The sequence below is a fragment of the Schistocerca nitens genome, chromosome 2 (assembly GCF_023898315.1).
Source record: "Schistocerca nitens isolate TAMUIC-IGC-003100 chromosome 2, iqSchNite1.1, whole genome shotgun sequence".
Taxonomy (NCBI): domain Eukaryota; kingdom Metazoa; phylum Arthropoda; class Insecta; order Orthoptera; family Acrididae; genus Schistocerca; species Schistocerca nitens.
The window spans coordinates 567904797-567927321 of NC_064615.1; the positions used below are offsets into that span (position 1 = coordinate 567904797).

Here is a 22525-nt window from a genome sequence, read left to right on the forward strand (position 1 = left end):
CACCATCCCTAGCCGTGAGGCGGTAGCGCGAAGCGTAGTAGTTCCGCAACGGATCAGAAGTCTTAGCGGACGGGCGATCTGGCCAACCCTTCTGAATACAGCGTAAAACCCGGGAGAGGGTAGGGTCAGAACCCGTAGCAGCCGCCAACCTGTCCCCAGTGATGGGGAACCCGTCCACAACCCGCTGCTCGGCAACATGCAGGTTGAAACACAAAAGTTCGTCCCTATCAAATGCCAGATCAGGACCCATGGGAAGGCGAGGCAGAGCATCAGCATTTGCATGTTGAGCCGTTGACCGGAAATGAATCTCATAATTGAAACGAGACAAGTAAAGAGCCCATCGCTGGAGGCGGTGTGCAGCCTTGTCGGGAAGTGACGTTGATGGATGAAACGAGGAAACAAGTGGTTTGTGATCCGTAACAAGATGAAATTTTGAGCCATAGAAAAACACCAAACTTATGAAGAGCATAAATAATGGCCAAAGCTTCTTTTTCAATTTGAGAATACTTTTGTTGGGCATCCGTGAGCGTTTTGGAGGCATAAGCAATGGGTTGTTCCGAACCGTCAGAAAAACGGTGCGCAAGGACTGCACCGACCCCGTATTGACAGGCGTCCGTGGCAAGAACAAGATGTTGGCCAGGTCGATAAGTAGCCAGGCACGGGGCCTGTTTCAGCATAGTCTTCAATTTCTGGAAAGCCGCATCGCATGACGCGGACCAGTGAAAAGGCACGTTTTTATGCAACAGGCGATGCAACGGTTGAGCCACCGAAGCCGCAGACGGTAAAAACTTGTGATAGTATGCTATTTTCCCCAAGAAGGCCTGCAGTTCCTTAACAGATGTAGGGCGAGGAAGGGCATCAATCGCAGCGACAGTTTGCTGAAGTGGACGAATACCATCCCGAGAGAGTTGAAACCCCAAGTATGTGATAGATGCCTGAAAAAATTGTTATTTCTGAAGATTACACTTAAGACCGTCAGTCTGTAAGACATGAAAAAGTGTGCGGAGATTTTGAAGATGTTCTTCCGTGGTGGAGCCAGTGACAACAATGTCGTCCATGTAATTGATACACCCAGGGGCAGGGAGCAATAATTGTTCCAAGAATCGCTGAAAGAGAGCAGGGGCGCTAGCAACTCCGAATGGCAAGCGTTGGTATTGATAGCGGCCGAAAGGCGTGTTAAGGACCAGAAACCGCCGGGAAGCAGCGTCGAGAGGAAGTTGATGATAAGCTTCCGACAGGTCAATTTTAGAAAAATACTGGCCTCCAGCAAGTTTAGTGAACAGTTCTTCAGGTCGGGGCATAGGGTAAGTGTCGATGAGGCACTGAGCATTTACAGTGGCTTTGAAATCGCCACAGAGACGAATATCACCATTTGGCTTAGCAACGACAACGACAGGAGAGGACCGCTCACTGGAAGTGACGGGAAGCAAGACCCCTGAAGTAATGAGACGATCCAGCTCCCGTTTTACCCGATCACAAAGGGCCACAGGAATGGGCCGAGCTCGAAAAAACTTAGGCCGAGCAGTGGGTTTGAGCGTGATATGAGCTTCAAAGTCGTTTACACGGCCTAACACAGGAGAAAAAAGGGACGAAAATGTCGTCGACAAGTAATCCAATTGGGCATAAGGAATAGCATCAGAGACGATATTGACAGAGTCATATATGGAGAACCCAAAACACGAAAGGCATCGAAACCAAAAAGATTCTCTGCGTTACTCAGGTCGACCACAAATATGGGAACAGTGCGAACGACGGATTTGTAAGATACCTCAGCATTAAACTGTCCCAAGAGAGAAATCTTCTGTTCATGAACATCATGTATGCGGTTGGATTTGCAAACGGAAGACACATGACCTTTCTTTTTGCAATTGTGACACACAGCCCAACGTTGGGGACAATCCTCGCGTGAATGTTTCGTAAAACACCGCGGACATGAAGGAAGTTGCCGGGGGTTTTGCTGCAGTTTCTTAGCGGGTTGTTTACGGCTAGGCCGAGGCTGCCCGTGGGAGCGCACTGTGTCCACGTCGGCCGGCGGGGACGCGCAGCACGCGTCGTCAACAGCGCACAGAGGTTGTATTTCCCCGACATCACCCCACGCCTCTATTTGCGCCCCAGCGGCGCGAGAAATTTCAGAAGACTGCGCAATGGAGAGAACTTCGTCTAGAGTCGGATTTGCCAACTGAAGGGCACGTTGCCGAACTTCTTTGTCGGGCGCCGACCGGATAATAGCATCCCGTACCATGGAATCGGCATAGGATTCTTTGTGAACGTCAGTAACAAATTGACACTTTCGACTGAGGCCGTGAAGTTCAGCAGCCCAAGCGCGATAGGATTGATGTGGCTGTTTTTGACAACGATAAAAGGCAACACGAGAGGCTACCACATACGTTTCCTTTTGAAAATAGACAGACAGAAGTGAGCACATTTCAGCAAAGGACAAAGACGCAGGATCCTTCAAAGGAGCCAATTGCGACAACAACCGATACATTTGAGGTGAAATGCAGGAAAGTAACAGAGACTTACATGGTTGTTCGTCCGTGACATGAAATGCCAAGAAGTGCTGTCGAAGACGTTTTTCATAATCAGACCAGTCTTCCGCCGTCTCGTCGTAAGGAGGAAAAGGAGGTATAGCCAACGACGAGAAACGCCCCGAATTTGACGTCGTGACGAAATCGCGAATCGCCGCTGTTAGAAGCGTTTGCTGTTCAAGGAGATTTTGCAAGAGTTGCTCGACAGTAGCCATGGAAACCTGTGGGTCAACGGTGAAAAGGAAAAATCCACTACCTCGTCGCCAATTTTTATAACGTCAAGTTGAACACATATATTTCAGAACAACACAACACATATAAGTCACAGAGTAAGTTGACAAGCAAGACATGTGCTGCTCGGCTGGCCGCTTAGGTGGTGCAGCTGCTGCATGGCTGGCAGACAGCGCCGCACGTAGAGGACGCGCGTAATTGCGCGGCGGCGCTTTGAGTGATCGGCGAGTCACAACACATACCAGTTTCAATACAACCATACCAACACTATGACTGACTGATGAAAAGTTCTTAGGTTTCCAGCCAGGTGGCAGAGTTGAAATACAATTAATTCCAAAGAGTGCCAACTCGTCATCTTCTGATGAGAGCTCTTCATCAACAATATACAAAATCAAGAGTTTACATTCACACAAACACTGTGATGTTCGAGCCAACCTTTACACTGACAAACTTTAATAACTCTTAACTCCACTCAAATATGTACAGACAATGTGAGGAATAAATTGTATACATCGTGCAGCCTACTTAAATAAACATATTTTTTAAATTAATGAATACCTGATCCAGTTGTTAACATCTTCTTTACTTTAGACCAAAACCAGTTCCAGCTTTTATAACAAAACCATTTTATAGTGAACCTTAAAATTGTGCTGTTGCTGGGGTCTGAGGTGATGTAACCCAGCTGCAACCTTGCCTTGTCTCTGAATATTTTCCAATTATACCTCCTACTCTTGTGGTTCTTTAACACAGTATCTGCAATTACCAACTTAATTAGTCTTTCTCCTCTCTCATTCTTACTGCTAAGCCCATATTCTGCTGTGGTTATTTCTTCTATTTCTTCCCCTACAACAACATTTCAATCCTCCATGAATATTAGATTTTAATCTCACTTTAATACAGAATAACCGTTCAGTATTTTCATACACTTTCTGTATCTCTTCATCTGCTGCTTGTGACATTGGCTTTAGTTTACTGTCAAATCTGAGGAGAACAACCCTATCACTGAACTGTTCATAGTAGTTCATTTTCAGTCCTACATTCCTTCTCATAACAAATCCTATGCCCCGCATACAATTTTCTGCTGCAGTTAGTATCACTCCATATTTGTGTGATCAGAAATTCTTATCTTCTTTCCTTTTCACTTCACTGAACCACACTGCATCTAGACTGAGCCTCTGCATTTCCATTTTCAGATTTTATAGCTTTCCTACTACTTTCAAACTTCTGACATTCCATGCTCTGACTCATTTTCATTGTTACTCTATTCTTTCCTCATGGTCACCTCCCCATTGACAGCCCCCTCCTGGCATTCTGAGTGGGAGACTAATCCAGAATCTTTTGCCAATGGAGAGATCATCATGACATTTTTTTTCAATTACAATGCAACGTGTCTTGTGGACACACAGTTTGATCTAACTCAGTGGTTTCCATTTCCTTCTGCATCCTGATTCCACTGATCATTGCTGATCGTTCCGAATTTTTGAGGGAAGATTCCCACACCAAGGGCAGGAGAGTGTCCTGAATCTCTGTCCACTTCTCCAGTCTCTTTAACAATTCTGTAGTCAGAATGAGGGTGACTTCTTATGTTGGAAGTCTTCAGCAGCCATTGCTAATGATTTTTATTCAAAGTTTAAGCAGTGGCTGGATTTGAACTCAGGATCCAGGATATTTTGATTAGTAGTCAAAAACACTATCACCAGACCAAGACCATCAACTGAGTTCATCAATGAAAATTGTTACACTCATTGGAGTGACAACATTTTTATCAGTTGTTAGTGGTTCAAACACATAAAGATGTCATTGCTAAGAACCATTTACAACAATAAGTCATACCAGTTGTCTTTCAAAAGCATTTTATAGTGATTTTTCCATTGTTATCAAAATAAATTCATTTTTTTTTTAAATTTGGGCATTTTGCTTGGCCAGCTAACAGTGAAAATAATTTTTAGTGCCCACCATACATAGAGATCACCAACATTTACAGTCAGACACTCTTTATTCACGCAAGATCACATGAAAAATAGCATATCATTAGCAAACAACAAAATTCACACCATTTTTCCAAAGCCCACTCATTCCTGTAGATTGAGCACTCCTTCTTCTAGCGTCATTGGCAGTTGATGATCACTACAGAGCTCCTCCATGGGACTGTGGAGCACTAGAGAGAGGAAATAGGTGTTGTCGAACGCAGGAGTGCTGTAGGCAGCTCGAGAAGTATTGGTTGATCGTGCAAGGTCGCATGGTCACCCTTGCCATGCCTAGTCCGAATGGAAGGCATGGATAGACCGTTTCTCATGGAGCTCAGGAGGTCCACACAGGGTGGCCTAGAGAACGTATAGTTCACCATCCAATAAGGAGAACAGACCTGTTGACTTGCACATATGAATTGGACTGGCACTGGAGATGGCGGTGACAGAAGAGTGGTGAAGAGGGGGACGTGTATCTTAAGTATCCAGCTGATGCCAAGTGTCATTGTTATTCCAGCCACATCTGCCCCATGTGGAATGGGAAATGTGCGCAAGATGGTTACATGTGAAGTGAGTGTGACCTCATGTGAAGTGGAGGACGAAGAATGATCCATGTAGGAGCTGTAAGGAGAGCTCGTCGCGTGGGCCAAGAAGCGTTGATATAAAAGCAAGTCTCGTTGATGGTAGTCTTAGGGGGCACGCTGGGAGAAGGGGGGGGGGGGATATCGTAGCTCAGGAGAAACACTAAAACACACTGGGAAATGAGCAGGTGACAGCACTTGTGATAATATAATGTCATATGTAATGTGTGGTTGAAACTGAGACAGCGTATCATCACAAGCAGAGTCTGAGTGAGGCAAGGGAAGTAGATCATCATAAGCAACCTCTAAATTACTGACGAGCATAGGCTCAACACACACAAAATCTGGTTGGTGCACAGGCAGAGGGGTGGTTTGTATGGGTTCAGGGCCATTGTGCAACGTTGGAGAACTCGACTCGAGAAGTTATGGGATGGACACCTCAATTGTCCAAGCTGGTTTAATCCACTGAAGTGAAACTGTCTGACACCAGCTGTTGATGAGGATGTCCACAATATTATCAATGGGCGCCACAATAAGGTGGCTGTAGTACTGGTTTGACTGTGTCATCCCATAACATAAGAATTCTACCCACTCACAAAAATCTAGTCACAAGGCCCATGTAATCAGTGCAGTGTATTCAAAGCCTGCTGCAGGCATTAGCAAAACTGGTAAGCAAACAGTTTCTTCAGTGCTGTGCCAGTCCAAAAAACTTCCCATTCATTTGCATCTTAGTGGGAAACGTGTGAAATTTCAGTTGGACATGGGTGCCTCTGTTACATTGATGAATCATAGCACATATGAATTTTTAGGCTCCCCACACCTGTCTAAAACTAGCAGGCACCTGACGGCTTATGATGGACAAGACATTTCCGTTCTCGGAAAATGTACTTTGCCTGCCATGTATCACTCACTTACACGAACTGTGACTTTCACTGTGCTACAATCACGTGATTGTGAGAACATGTTTGGCCTTGATTTGTTTGATTTGTCTGGCTTTCAAATTCAGGACAATGTCTTGTCAGTGACTGCATTCAGTGCCAAAGAAACAGTTAGGGCTGTATACTTTGCTCATGTACATTCAATACTGAAGTACGGTATCATTTTCTGGGGAAATGTACATCAGGCCATAACAGTTTTCAGGAAACAAAAGGCAATTATAAGAATAATGAAACAAGTGAGCAGCAGAAAATCATGAAAACCTTTCTTTAAAGATCTAAAGATCCTACCCCTTCCCTGCATTTATATACTGGAAGTAATCATGCATGTCAAAAAAAGGATACTGAGAAAAGAAAACCTTTTTCCTCAAAACAAAAGTGTCCATGTTTACAGTACCAGGTAAGACAGTGACATACATGTTAATCATTGTAACACCACATTATGCCAAAAAGGTGTATATCATGCAGGAACAAAACTTTACAACAGATTACCAAGACATATAAAATATCTTACTGAACTACAAAGCTTTAAAAATTCTGTGACATCCTACATTCTGAAAAACTGCTACTATTCAATCTCACAGTATCTTATGCAAGAAAAAATGTAATTTGTATCTTTAATTGTAGAAATAAGTTATAAATATACAGTATTTCAAAAATTTGTAACTATTAACTGTATAGATCCAATTTGTCATAAAAATTTATAAAATGTATGTTTGACATTTGAAAATCCAATAGCTAAAAAGGTTTTCTGTCCAATATCCTGTCTACAATAAACGTACTTAAAAAGAGATTTATATGACAAATAAATAAAAATAAATAAAATAAGGCAGTGTAGCTAGCTTGCTGAAAGAATTTCCTGAACTCTTTTCTGAAGGTTTAGGCAAGGCTAACAATTTTGTTGAACATAATACTATGAAAGACAATGCTCAGCCGAAATTTGGCCGAGCCAGAACTGTTCCCATTGCATTACGGGGCAATGTGGCTGCTGGACTTAAAGAATTGCAAGATAGCCGAGTTTTACGCCCATACAGGCTAGTCAATAGGCAAGTACTTCATATGTCAGATAGAAGAAAAGATGGTCATCTCAACACTAAAGAAATGTGTTCTGGATCGTCAGTGTACAAATGTATTACGTCTAAAACGAGGTTCACATTTGTTCTAAATTGAAATAAAAGTACAATGCCTCAACCATCGTTATTAAATTACTCTAAAGTGTTTATGTGCAAAAAATGTCAATACCTAACAATGGACCAATTTTTACTCTAAATGTTTCGTAATGTTGCAAATAATTACTGTTGTACCATATGTTGCAGTACTATACATGTTAGCAGCGGAGGGTTAAAGTGTTGTGGATGTGATTAAAAAAAAAAACTGAAGATCTAAACATCAATGATGTATCAGGTATGAGGGGGGAAGGGCGCCGCTGGGCTGTGGTGACATCTTTTCGTGATATGACAAGTTCTTACGATTGCTTATCATATGCAGAGTGTGTATTTACTAACATGAGGACTAAATAAGAGTAAAGGCAGTATACTACGTCCACAGCCGCGTCTAGTATAGCCGGCCATGGACTACCCAGTACAAAAATGTATGGCTGTTTAGCAATCATCATTATAAAATGATAGACTGCAAAATGATTAAGAAATTTTCGTTGTGCACTCAAAAAAATTTTTATAGGGTCTATGATACATTGTTTTTATGACTACAGCCCCCTCCCCTTCTCAGACCAAAATCTTGGTTTTGCACCAGTCTAAAATTATATCCTTTTTACGACTAAATCTGGCATACAACCAATATTTAGAAAAATATACTTTCATTCGTGTACCAATAACATTAAATTAATATTGAATGCGAAAATTATTAAGTAAGAAAAATTAAAAATGAGAATACTGTTGGTTATCTACAAAAACAACCAGTAACAATGACCTTTTGACTAATCGTACTCAAGAATGAAAATGCAGAGAACAAACTTCATAAATGCTTATACACTGTTGTCTAAAACTCTGCTTACAAGAAATACATGTAATTACATTCAAAATGCAGTTTCAAGTACGTCAAATGAAAGCTTACAAATTAAAGTTCGAAATAATTAATTGCTTTCTAACAAGAACTGACGGAGAAAAAAATAACCAGGTCTGATATGCAACAACACAAAATTTGGATAAATTCCAATCGTCGGCTTTGAGCAATGACGTCATACCTAAGGCAAAGGCTTTACGTATAGGCAATCAATTAAAGCAACGGATCATACTCGGAAACAAACGAATGTAGCATACGATAAATTTTCAATCACATTCATGCGGTTATTTACTTATTCACGAATTATATCGAAACGAACTGAATATAACGAAAATAATTAAGAACAAGAATTAAAAACAAATTTCCATGTCTTGTAAGGAGTATTCTCGTAATTTATGCGACTAGAAAAGCACAGAGAACCTTTAAGTTGTATTACAGTAAAACATACGGTGAAGTAATACTGTTATAAAATAGCGTTAATTTTATATTAATTATTGAACCTGACGGGAGAAGCGCAGGAAAGTGGGAGATTTGGACGGACAGAAACTAAAATGTATCGTAAAAACGGAAAAATTAAATGAATGACAACAAATACGAAACAGTAGCACAAAATGTGGAGAAACCGACATACTAAATTCTAAAAGAAAAGCCAGCAAATGACAAACGATTATCTACAAAAAATAAAGTATAATGGAATCGATAACTAGACTTAACGTCTAGAACTGATCTTCTATACAGGTCAGTTCTAGTTACCGATTTCACCTTATCGATGGTTCATAATTTTGGGCATTTTTGCGGTAAATCTGTGGACTACGTTTTTGTAGCCCGCCCGGTTGGCCGTGCGGTCTAGCACACGGCTTTCCGGGCGGGAAGGAGCGCCGGTCTCCGGCACGAATCCGCCCGGCGGATTTGTGTCGAGGTCCGGTGAGCCGACCAGTCTGTGGATGGTTTCTAGGCGGTTTTCCATCTGCCTCGGCGAATGCGGGCTGGTTCCCCTTATTCCGCCTCAGCTACACTATGTCGGCGATTACTGCGCAAACAAGTTCTCCACGTAAGCGTACACCACTATTACTCTACCACGCAAACATAGGGGTTACACTCGTCTGGTGTGAGACGTTCCCTGGAGGGTCCACCGGGGGCTGAACCGCACAATAACCCTGGGTTCGGTGTGGGACGGCGGAGGGGTGAAGTGGACTGTGGTAGTCGTGGGGTTGCGGACCACTGAGGCTGCGGCGCGGGCGGAGCCTCTCCATCGTTATTGGTTCCCGGTTAACATAACATAACATGTTTTTGTTGGATTTCTAGATTTCTTATTGATCTCAGAATTACTACGAAAGACTAATAAATATTGTAGGTACACTTTGAGTGCACATACTTATTGTTAAAACGATCTGAATAACGAACCGTGGCATGGTTGGATTCGGTAACTAGAATTAACTTATATCACGGACTGTGCGGTTGGTACCGGCGGAGGTTCGAGTCCTCCCTCGGGCATGGGTGTGTGTGTTTGTCCTTAGGATAATCTAGGTTAAGTAGTGTGTAAGCTTAGGGACTGATGACCTTAACAGTTAAGTCCCATAAGATTTCACACACATTTGAACATTTTTTTGAATTAACTTATATAGGTCAGTTCCAGTTACCGATTCCAGTGTTTATGAGACCCTACTTTTTTGTCAATTTTCGTTACGTGTGTGTTAGTCCCGTTAGATTTAACTAGTATTGAAAGTTGACGCTGATTCATAGCATTATGACTTCACCATACGCTGTACTGCAATGGATTTAAAGGTTCTCTGTGCTTTTCTTACTCGCATAAATGACGTTAATAATTTATTTCAGACATGTATACTTTTCTTTTTCTGTTCTTGTTTATTTTCATTACCTCTAATTCTTGTCGGTGTAATTTGTGGCTAAGTGATTAATCACGTGAACGGTGTTTGTAATTTTATCATATGCTACATTCGTTTGTTTGCGAATATGCTCAGTTGCTTTCAACGACTGCCTCCATGTAGCGTCTCTGCCTTAGGTACGATGTCATTGCTCAAAGCCGACGAGTGGAATCGGACACTAGAATTGACCCCAAAATCCTGTTTGAAGGCGAATATTAGCCGATACTGTTGTCCAAATGCGTGTCAATGACTAAGTTAGTAAAATCGGTTTTTTCAATCACTTTTTTCCTGTGAACGCTTTACATGTTCAACTGACGGATTAGATTAGATTAGATTAGATTAGTTTCTCGTTCCATAGATCCATGCTGAGGAGATCCTCGTGGATGTGGAACATGTCAACTTTTTTTTTTTTAGCTGAAATAACAATACTAATAGTATGAATATATACAATACATCATTTGTTTCTATTAAAAAATTCGTCTATGAAGTAGAAGGAGTTTTTACACACTGCAGAACACAGCGACGGTTTCGCTCTTTAATACTCTTCACAGAGTATTAAAGAATCGTTCAGTGGTGCATATAGTTACAAGCAAAGTACGAAAAATTATAGAACGTAGCAGGGAAAAAAACCGTATCTTTGTCAGTAATACTAGTGAATGATAGATTTATAGACATTTCTGCTCTCATTTATCAAACCTCATACCACAGTGTCATTTGTGATAAGAAATTATAAATATCATAACATTTTTGAACCACTTTGCCTCAGGAATTGCCGAGCTGTAAATTATCAAGTACACTAACCACAACATACTAATTTCTTGGGAACAATTTCGATGATAAAAATACTGATAGCCGTTCAGTACACATTCTGATGTCAGACACGTGTAGAAACTTGTGGAGTGAACTGTATCAGTATTGTGATTTGAGAAAACCCGTAAAACACAACTTACAGTATTAGAAGTGAATAAATAACCTATAATAGCCTTCGTACTCGTAACTAGATCGAGAATATAGGAAGACATGTGTCGGAGGTGTATGTTTCTAGAAAAGAGAAAGAACTTCTGGAGAAGTCTCCAAAGAGTGTAAAACTGACTGCTCTGTCTTATTCACATGCTAGAGGTCAACATCCCCCTCCCAGAAAGTCCGAATTACTTAGAAATGCATTCAGCTAACGATTTGTGACGAATTGTTTTCCATTTAAATCATCAGTCGCTGACTCCCACTATTTTGTGGAACCCCAGAAAAATATGAATGGTCATTGTATCCGGCCTTAGCCTACTGAAGTACATGGAATTAGCCCCACTTCGAGTCTGAATATCAGTACCTGGCAAAAGCGTTCCCTTGTTGTTAAATAAAAATACACTAAACTAACTCAGCAAGCTTCCTTACGCAGGCTATGCTTCCTTACAGCACTATGAAATAGCACATTAACACACCCTTGGATGTCTTTCGTGATGCAGACGACAAAGCTGCTGGAAAGAGATCGTGCAGCCGCCCGCAGTGCATACTATACTGTACCTTACGTGGCGTTATGTGAAACCAAACAATGCTGCGTTTAGCTACTGTTGATTAAGTTAGAAGACAGCGACAGGGGATTTCATTCTACTACAGCTGGGATACGCCTCGTAGCCAGTTTTACAACAGAGTACTTGGGGAGGGGAGGGGAGAACGAATCACAAGCGAATGAAATCCGCGCTCCGTAATCGAGTGCCTGGTGATACTGTTTCTAGAGAGAAGATTGTGACTCCTATAGTATTGTCTCACTGCGATCTGTCACATAATATTTGGTCATACAGGAGCGGATTTCCGCGATTGGTCACAGATATTTTAGACGGATTCTTGAATACCGTGCGTTAGTTGAGATACGACATTCAGAACTCCGCTGCAGAGTGAAAATCTCATTCTGGATTCAGAACTTTACCTGCAATTCTGGGAACTGCCGATCCGGCCCCTAAGGGTGCGTTCACATTGGCACCGTCAACGGTCGTCAGACACCGTCGCTGAGGTCGCACGGTAACATCGGCTGGCAGCGAGGTCATAGTGTGTCTTCTCTTCTCCGTCAGTTTTTGGCAGGTTCAAGAGGGTCAGGTTAGGTTACAATCTATTCTGTGTGTGAAGCAAGTCAGATTTTAATCTCTCGGGGTGGGTTGGATACCATGTCGCCTCTGTGCTTGGATAGGAGTGCCGCTTGGCGGTTTCTGCTATTAAAGGAACGCCGAATGCATGTGGATGACCTCTCCTGTCTCGTAAAGAACGTGGCGAGTACTATACACACTCTCCTCAGTTATCGGAATAACCAGACAAGTTTTACAAATATATGAGGCGGGGGGAGAAACGTTCTGTTACGTACTCGAGATAATTCGTGGTGACCTTGAAAACCAAGTTATAAACACTCTGTTTCGCTGTATTTATTTAAAGTTGTGCAGACGTACCTCAATTAACCTTCAATGACCTTCATTTAACACACGAGTGAAAGACAAGTATAAGGTGTATCATAAGATACTCTGAAAAATTAAAACACTTAAAAGTGGAAATATTTACCGTACACTACACCTGCAAACTACTTCATATTAACAGAATCACTACCCTACTGGCATAAGACGTCAGTAAGCAGTAATAATAATTTGTAGACAACTAATGACAACCTACCACAAAAAAGATCCAGTACATTGGCAATAAGCACGTAAGATACGCCACCTTTTTACTTGAACAAATTAATTTTTGAGGTTATAATTATGCCTAAAACTTCCAATAAAAATTTTTCATATTTGTGATTTCGAATAAACCTGCGATTTTAGTCCATAAATTCTGAACTATATCCTGATTATGATATTTTCGTCTTCAGGGTACCACGAATTCATTCCTTTTTGGACTAAACTTATCAGTTCCTCACGCTCCATATTTCTTGTGTGAGAACGTTGGCCGATTTGACCGAAGAAAACAAACTGATCTGAATTTCAACGAGTGTCGTCCGGAGTCTGCACGTTCGATAGAAAAAATCGGCTGTAGTGTGACCGTGCACGTTGTGGCATACCGGTAGTGATTTGAAAAGTTTGGCTGGCTCCGGCCGATGTCGGTCGACGGCAGAATCCTCCGATATCGGAGCTGCTGTGATCGCAGTCTTAGCAGATAAACCAAGCCCCTCAGTTTTCGGAGAGCCGGTGGTTGACGCGCTACTGTGGCAGAACGGCGCGCTCATGTCAGCTGCCCCGCAACCTTGCTGAGACGATTTTAGAGAAACTATTCGGCAAACAAATGGTTTTGAAGTCAGTTATAGATGTCAGCTACATGATGAAGTGCCCATCATTCCGCTAATGGCCACAGTTATTGTGCTGCTTCGTCTGCTTACAGTTCCAAAAATTTGCAATGGAAAATAAGGATCGCTATGAATTTGCGATTGGTGCATATTAGCTGCGTATGAAATTTAGCTAACATATTGAATTTTTCTTTAGCCTTGGGAGAATGTCTGTATCTATCACTGAACGTGAGAAAATTGTTATGTATCAGACTCATTTGCGACTGCGGGCGCCAGCGGTAAAACTAATGCAGAATGAAATATGTATAATCCCCCCCCCCTCCCAATATCTCAGAAACGGTTTGAGATACCAATATGAGATTTTGGCGACTGATAGCACACAGAGATAAGAGTATTTTGCCATGTGATAGACAAGCGGAACTTTTTATATACCATGATGTGAACCGTTATGTCACTCATCAAGAAATGTATTAATTTATGACACAACACAATACGGTACAACAATGACTTCCAAAAGGCTACATAATTTATGCACCGTTCTGTATTAGATCGCTGAGGTTGGCAGCAGCCGGACACGAAACACGAGCTGGCAGTCTTCTGCCGATTCTGAACTAGGGAGCTCTCGTTCATCCCCTTGTGAATGGACTACACTGACTCCGCATGTTCTCGCTGCCGCCTCCCCTTATCGGCGATACACGACGTTACCCTGTATGCCGGTAAAGTGTACAAACGACGAAAAGTTCTGGAATCTAAGATTCCTCAGCCGGCGCAAGTTGTTAGGTACGTCACTGGTAAGGATATCGATCACAGTATCCTTACACTATATAGGAGAATTAATGTCATTAACTGTAATAGAAAATGGAAAAATGATTTACATGGTCTCACATCAGAAACAGTAGTGGCAAACTTAGAAAGCTATCAAGCCGAAGTCTTTTTCAGAAAAAACAAGGTTTTGGAGCCGTGATATAAAGTTAGAATGATACTATTATTTAATGACAGAACTGTAATTTTAGGAGACATAAGATAATGGCTTTCGATTTTTTTATTGGGGGTGGAGGTGGGGTGGGGGGTGGGCATCGATTCATCATAATTCTCACTCTGTTTTCAATGCGGTTAACGAGATACGAAATGGAAGTAAAATAATTACGCAGCGTGTACATAGGCCTATGTTTTTAGTATAAATATCTTTTGAAATTTATGTATGCACCCATCAATTTCTTTTACCAAAAATGTCTTTAAGATTAATTCATTAATTGATAACGTTTTAAGTTTGCCACTGTTGTTTCTGATGGATGCCCAAACATCTTTGATATGAATGAAACCATCTCTCTTCCTTTCTTCGTCTCCTGTTACAGTTAGTAATCATAATTCATCTGTCGAGATAGTACTAGCATCCGTAGCTGTTTGCAACAACGTTGTTGAAATGTTGGGACAGCATACACGTATCCTTCTCCGTCTTCTGCGCTTTCGTAAGTGTATTCATCGTCAATAATTTTCGGAAATTTAGGAGGTACTGGTACTGGTAATTATAGCATAATTTTTTTTATTGTTGAGGTGGTTTAATTCTTGTGAGACGACACTAATAATTTGTTTTGCGACCTGTTGGTTCTCTCCAAGTCATCTAAACAGCAAAAAAGGGAGACATGATACTTCTGAATAGCCAGTCAGTAGGGTAACACACATGGAACAGCGTAGTTGGAAGCCCATTTCCACTCGTAGTTGCCAACTTTACACCAAAAACGAAGTTCGTAGCACTCCTTGACAATAGGATCAAGTTTTCAGCTAAGAGTTAACTTTCCACAGATGTACAAAAAAGCTATTGTGCTATTTACAGGTAGAGGTCGTATGGGCATGGCTAATCAGAATGTTACTAAATGTCCATCATTTTCTGTGGATTGATTTCCGAACTGAAGATTATGTATTGGAAATCATAGTAAACAGTGCGACCGTTTCTCAAAAGCACCATCTGCAGAATAAAATTAAGCCCCACGACAATGACAAAAATGGCGATTTTCAAGGATATCAACACATGTCACGAGGAAACAACTGATTTTATTTTTGTATACAGTACCCACAAATGTGCTACAAACACATCTGCGTTCTTTGTGACAAAAATACTGCTGGTTCTTGTAATGGGTTCAGTCTGTGACTGAGACAGTAATGCAGGGCGTGCCGCAGGAATCATTATTGGGATAATTTCCTTTTCTCGTGTGCAGGTGTCACCTCTCTGTTGTTTTACGGTGGCAATGCGGAGTATATAACACATTTTTCAACATGTTGGTCATCAGAAGTGACTAAATATTTTAATATCCAAATCCTTAAAGTCCGAACCACCAAATCACAGTTACTGGATTTCAAAGCTCGCAACTCATGCCACAGACGTGTAGGAAATATCTATGAAATTTCTTGTGCAGACAATGAAGATTGTAAATTGGTTCGTTTGTGCTTGGATAGTAGTCTTCAAAGGGAAAACCATGTTAATTTTTACACAGGAAAATAAACAGTGCATTATACTTGCTTAGCCAGTTGTCTTAAGACAGTATACTATCGGGCGATTTTCCCTTTTATAAGTTACGGGACAAGGCTGTGGGGGCGAGCCACTGATATGTACTTGAACGGAATACTGGTGCTACAAAACCGAGTTGTTACGGTGAAACATCTTAGGATATCTGAAGGGATATAGGGAGACTTGTAGTAATGTTTATATCAGAAATAAAATATATCATTGTATACTCGCTGTGTATATCTATAGACAGGGTGAGCACCAAGTCTTGTCCTGATTATAACAATTTATTACAGAATAACCGTTTGACATAATAATTTACATTTGATGCTGTTACATAGGTTAGTGTTACTAGTTTTTTTAAGACCACTTACGTTAGTAAACATCAACGTGTGCTCCCTTGGTAGCTCGGAGAACGTAGAGGCGGTATTCCAGTTCCCACTAGGTGTTTCGTAACATGTGTTCTGTCACAGTACCCACAGCAGCTTGTATCCTAGCCTTCAGTTCGTCGCCGTCGGCAACTGGTGTGACGAAGACTCGTTCTTGATATAGCCCCAGAAAAAAAGTCAAGGGGCGTAATGTCTGGAGAGGGGAGTAATGTCCGGATCGGTGGACTGGAAGGAACGGTCCAACACCCTGGCCACCCCGCTAGGATACAAGCTGCTGTGGGTACTGTGACAGACACATGTTACGAAACACCTGGAGGGAACTTGAATACCGCCTCGACATTCGCCGAGCTACCAAGGGAGCACACGTTGAGGTTTACTAACGTAAGTGGTCTTTTTTTAAAAAAAACTAGTAACACTAACCTATGCAACGGCCAACGGTTCAAATGGTTCAAATGGCTCTGAGCACTATGGAACTTAACATCTGTGGTCATCAGTCCCCTAGAACTTAGATCTACCTAAACCTAACTAACCTAAGGACATCACACACATCCATGCCCGAGGCAGGATTCGAACCTGCGACCGTAGCAGTCACGCGGTTCCGGACTGAGCGCCTAGAACCGCTAGACCACCGCGGCCGGTAACAGCCAACGGACTATGTAACGGCATCAAATGTAACTTATTATGTCAAACGGTAATTCTGTTATAAATTTTTATAATCAGGGCAAGACTTTTTGCTCACCCTGTATATTATCTTTTGTAAGCCATCAGGATGATACATCCAAACGCTATGATGTGCATAACCACAACACAAGAAATGAGCACAGTTATAATAGAGGAAGAGCCAAATTAAAAGTATCAGAGCACAGTCCATATATCAGTGGCTCAATGTGCTGCAACAAATTGCCGGAACCCTATGAGAATACATATTGTGAATCCATTTAAAACAAAATTCAAATCTTTTCTTATAAACAAACGTCTCTATTAAATGAGGGAATTGTAAGCTGTATTATTATGTACTTTTTTGTAGATAAGTAAGTTATGTATTTAACCTTTGTACAGAAATATATGTACTATAAATTTGTAAACAATATGACGTTCGCAAAAGTCATCATGTTATGATCACACGCAAAGAGAAATGTAAATAATAAATAAATGAATGAAGGAGTCTGGTCTCTGTGCTGCAATGTACGATTATGATTGGCTACAGAAGAAATTGTGTCAGTGTGGGGAACACATCAGGTACCTTCTTTGTGCAAACTTCATGGTAACACTATAGTTATCTGCCAAAATACTGTCCACGTTGAAGAAAGTGTTGTTTGTTCTGAGACAATTATACCAGCTGTCATGTAGAGAAAATTTTAAGATTCTGCACATAAACTGCTGTTCGCGGCACTTTGTACTGTTAAGAAAAGAATGTGATTAAGTTTATCTGAGATCTATACCTGCTTGCTGAGAGTTAAGACACTGGTTATACTTACCACAGAACTGTTCATCTTCTCCATTCAGACAGTCTCGTTTGAAATCACACACGAGGGACAGAGGTATAGCACGCCCCTCAGAACAATTGAACAGATCTTCTGTGGAGACCAATTTAAACGAATCTGCAAACATTTCAAGGTGTTTTTCAAAAATACATTTGTAACACAATACACTCTATTTTTTAAGCAACGTAAAAGTAATGTTAGCCTTGTGCATGCTGGACATTAAAACTGAAACGCCAGGAAGAATAGCAAATAACGAAATTTGAGTTTTTCTGCGTTCAAAATATAGGGGGAAGGTTACGTGATTAAATTTGAAAGTGATCTGGGGGTATACAGCAGGAGAAATATAATAAACAAAGCTGCCGCTTTTGGCGCCAGCCGATCTGGGTGTCGCGTCAGACTGAGGGTGCACGACATATGTGAGTAGGCCCTACTTCATTCCATGTTGCTCCAACTCTATGCTGGAATTCATCAGTCGTAGTAGCTGGCGTGCCACACTATCAGCAACATACGACCAGATATTTTGAATGGGTGAAAGATCTGAAGAGCCTGTTGGTCATGGCAACATCCGAACGCCCTCTGTATCGAGGTAGGTTAGGATAGCATAGGCAACATGCGGGCTTGCGTTATCTTGTTGGAAGACAAAGTCACTTTGACATCGCAAATGGGCACAGTCACCAACCTAAACCCGACTGAAATGTAACGCCTGCTGTCGAAATTATCGGCTATGCTACTGGCAACGTTTGTTCCTCTCGGAACCTCCACGCATCGACAGGGGACCTCAGGGCAGAACGGGATAGCGGGACACAACTGGGTTGTGCTGTTTTATAGATTGGATAGTGCTGAAATATATTGTAGTGATATGTAACTATGTCTCTGAAAGGAAGGGAAGGTACCACAGCCATTTTTACTTGGGCTGGAGTGCGACTTTTAAGTGAACGGCTGTCCTAAACGTTTTCAGTAATGTTTTTTGTAACTTTAGGCCAATTTAAACGTAAGACAAGTCTTTAATTCTTTATTGTACGCCCTTAAATGATACTGTTCTTAAAGTGCATGCCATTCGCTGTACGTCAGTTACGAACATGTTGTTGTTGTTGTGGTCCTCAGTCCTGAGACTGGTTTGATGCAGCTCTCCATGCTACTCTATCCTGTGCAAGCTTCTTCATCTCCCAGTACCTACTGCAACCTACATCCTTCTGAATCTGCTTAGTGTATTCATCTCTTGGTCTCCCCCTACGATTTTTACCCTCCACGCTGCCCTCCAATGCTAAATTTGTGATTCCTTGATGCCTCAAAACATGTCCTACCAACCGATCCCTTCTTCTAGTCAAGTTGTGCCACAAACTTCTCTTCTCCCCAATCCTATTCAATACCTCGTCATTAGTTACGTGATCTACCCACCTTATCTTCAGCATTCTTCTGTAGCACCACATTTCGAAAGCTTCTATTCTCTTCTTGTCCAAACTGGTTATCGTCCATGTTTCACTTCCATACATGGCTACACTCCATACAAATACTTTCAGAAACGACTTCCTGACACTTAAATCTATACTCGATGTTAACAAATTTCTCTTCTTCAGAAACGATTTCCTTGCCACTGCCAGTCTACACTTTATATCCTCTCTACTTCGACCATCATCAGTTATTTTACTCCCTAAATAGCAAAACTCCTTCACTACTTTAAGTGTCTCATTTCCTAATCTAATCCCCTCAGCATCACCCGACTTAATTTGACTACATTCCATTATCCTCGTTTTACTTTTATTGATGTTCATCTTATATCCTCGTTTCAAGACACTGTCCATTCCCTTCAACTGCTCTTCCAAGTCCTTTGCTGTCTCTGACAGAATCACAATGTCATCGGCGAACCTCAAACTTCTTACTTCTTCTCCATGAATTTTAATACCTACTACGAATTTTTCTTTTGTTTCCTTTACTGCTTGCTCAATATACAGATTGAATAACATCGGGGAGAGGCTACAACCCTGTCTCACTCCTTTCCCAACCACTGCTTCCCTTTCATGCCCCTCGACTCTTATAACTGCCATTTGGTTTCTGTACAAATTGTAAATAGCCTTTCGCTCCTTGTATTTTACCCCTGCCACCTTCAGAATTTGAAAGAGAGTATTCCAGTTAACGTTGTCAAAAGCTTTCTCTAAGTCTACAAATGCTAGAAACGTAGGTTTGCCTTTTCTTAATCTTTCTTCTAAGATAAGTCGTAAGGTTAGTATTGCCTCACGTGTTCCAACATTTCTACGGAATCCAAACACATCTTCCCCGAGATCCGCTTCTACCAGTTTTTCCATTCGTCTGTAAAGAATTCGCGTTAGTATTTTGCAGCTGTGACTTATTAAACTGATAGTTCGGTAATTTTCACATCTGTCAACACCTGCTTTCTTTGGGATTGGAATTATTATATTCTTCTTGAAGTCTGAGGATATTTCGCCTGTCTCATACATCTTGCTCACCAGATGGTAGAGTTTTGTCATGACTGGCTCTCAAAAGGCCATCAGTAGTTCTAATGGAATGTTGTCTACTCCCGGGGCCTTGTTTCGATTCAGGTCTTTCAGTGCTCTGTCAAACTCTTCACGCAGTATCTTATCTCCCATTTCATCTTCATCTACATCCTCTTCCATTTCCATAATATTGTCCTCAAGTACATCGCCCATGTATAAACCCTCTATATACTCCTTCCACCTTTCTGCCTTCCCTTCTTTGCTTAGAACTGGGTTTCCATCTGAGCTCTTGATATTCATACAAGTGGTTCTCTTCTCTCCAAAGGTCTCTTTAATTTTCCTGTAGGCAGTATCTATGTTACCCCAAGTGAGACAAGCCTCTACATCCTTACATTTGTCCTCTAGCCATCCCTGCTTAGCCATTTTGCACTTCCTGTCGATCTCATTTTTGAGACGTTTGTATTCCTTTTTGCCTGCTTCATTTACTGCATTTTTATATTTTCTCCTTGCATCAATTAAATTCAATATTTCTTCTGTTACCCAAGGATTTCTATTAGCCCTCGTCTTTTTACCTACTTGATCCTCTGCTGCCTTCACTACTTCATCCCTCAGAGCTACCCATTCTTCTTCTACTGTATTTCTTTCCCCCATTCCTGTCAATTGTTTTCTTATGCTCTCCCTGAAACTCTCTACAACCTCTGGTTCCTTCAGTTTATCCAGGTCCCATCTCCTTAAATTCCCACCTTTTTGCAGTTTCTTCAGTTTCAATCAGCAGTTCATAACCAATAGATTGTGGTCAGAATCAGCATCTGCCCCTGGAAATGTCTTACAATTTAAAACCTGGTTCCTAAATCTCTGTCTTACCATTATATAATCTATCTGATACCTTTTAGTATCTCCAGGATTCTTCCAGGTATACAACCTTCTTTTACGATTCTAGAACCAAGTGTTAGCTATGATTAGGTTATGCTCTGTGCAAAATTCTACAAGGCGGCTTCCTCTTTCATTTCTTCCCCCCAATCCATATTCACCTACTATGTTTCCTTCTCTCCCTATTCCTATTGACGAATTCCAGTCACCCATGACTATTAAATTTTCGTCTCCCTTCACTACCTGAATAATTTCTTTTATCTCGTCATACATTTCATCAATTTCTTCATCATCTGCAGAGCTAGTTGGCATATAAACTTGTACTACTGTAGTAGGCATGGGCTTTGTGTCTATCTTGGCCACAATAATGCGTTCACTATGCTGTTTGTAGTAGCTAACCCGCACTCCTATTTTTTATTCATTATTAAACCTACTCCTGCATTACCCCTATTTGATTTTGTATTTATAACCCTGTAATCACCTGACCAAAAGTCTTGTTCCTCCTGCCACCGAACTTCACTAATTCCCACTATATCTAACTTTAACCTATCCATTTCCCTTTTTAAATTTTCTAACCTACCTGCCCGATTAAGGGATCTGACATTCCACGCTCCGATCCGTAGAATGTCAGTTTTCTTTCTCCTGATAACGTTTAAATCCGTCAGTTAATGCGCCTCATAAAATTGGTTAACCTGAAATGTGCTCTTGGGGAGGAACGAAACGGGGCAAAATTGGATAGTGTTCTGTTTGTCCTTTCATTTTTTGATCCAAGTAGATACTGAACTATATATTTCTTTTTCATCTTGCTTGTCCAGATGGTGTAAACTTACATTAGAGAGACTGATAGGCAGCAGTAAGATATTAAATCAGTGGAAATGACAGTTTGTCTTACATTCTGAAATGGGAGTATTAAAAGCGTCTAAGGAGTTTAATGTACTCAAATAAACGCTGGAAGGCGGCTGGGTTGGCCGAGCGGTTCTAGGCGCTACAGTCTGGTACCGCGCGACCGCTACGGTCGCAGGTTCGAATCTTGCCTCGGGCATAGATGTGTGTGATGTCCTTAGGTTAGTTAGGTTTAAGTAGTTCTAAGTTCTAGGCAACTGATGACCTCAGTAGCTAAGTCCCATAGTGCTCAGAGCCATTTGAGCCATTTTGAGATCTTCTCTGGCATGATGGCCTTTCTGAACTCATCGATACCACATCTGCATGACAGACATAGGATTCCGACCAAACTCAGAAGTAATATCGTGGAACAATAAACCACGATCTCAATGGGCCAACGTTTCTTTTTACATGAGGGACACATTCACAACAGACCGATATTTCAGTGTAGTTTCTAGAAGAGAGACCCACTTCATGCTAATCTGACATTTGTTGCATGTCAGCTCCATGGTGTTGCAATTGTAAGGCCCAGCTGTTT

The 22525-nt window shown here is 41.3% G+C and overlaps 1 protein-coding gene across 1 annotated transcript in view; it reads right to left on the reverse strand.

The window, feature by feature from the left end:
- Nucleotides 1–22525, reverse strand: part of LOC126235161 (G-protein coupled receptor GRL101-like) — a 364334-nt gene that overhangs the window by 221691 nt on the left and 120118 nt on the right. The window contains exon 8 of the mRNA XM_049943894.1: nt 17777–17899. Coding sequence (XP_049799851.1) covers nt 17777–17899 — 123 coding nt within the window. The remainder of the gene's footprint in view (nt 1–17776; nt 17900–22525) is intronic.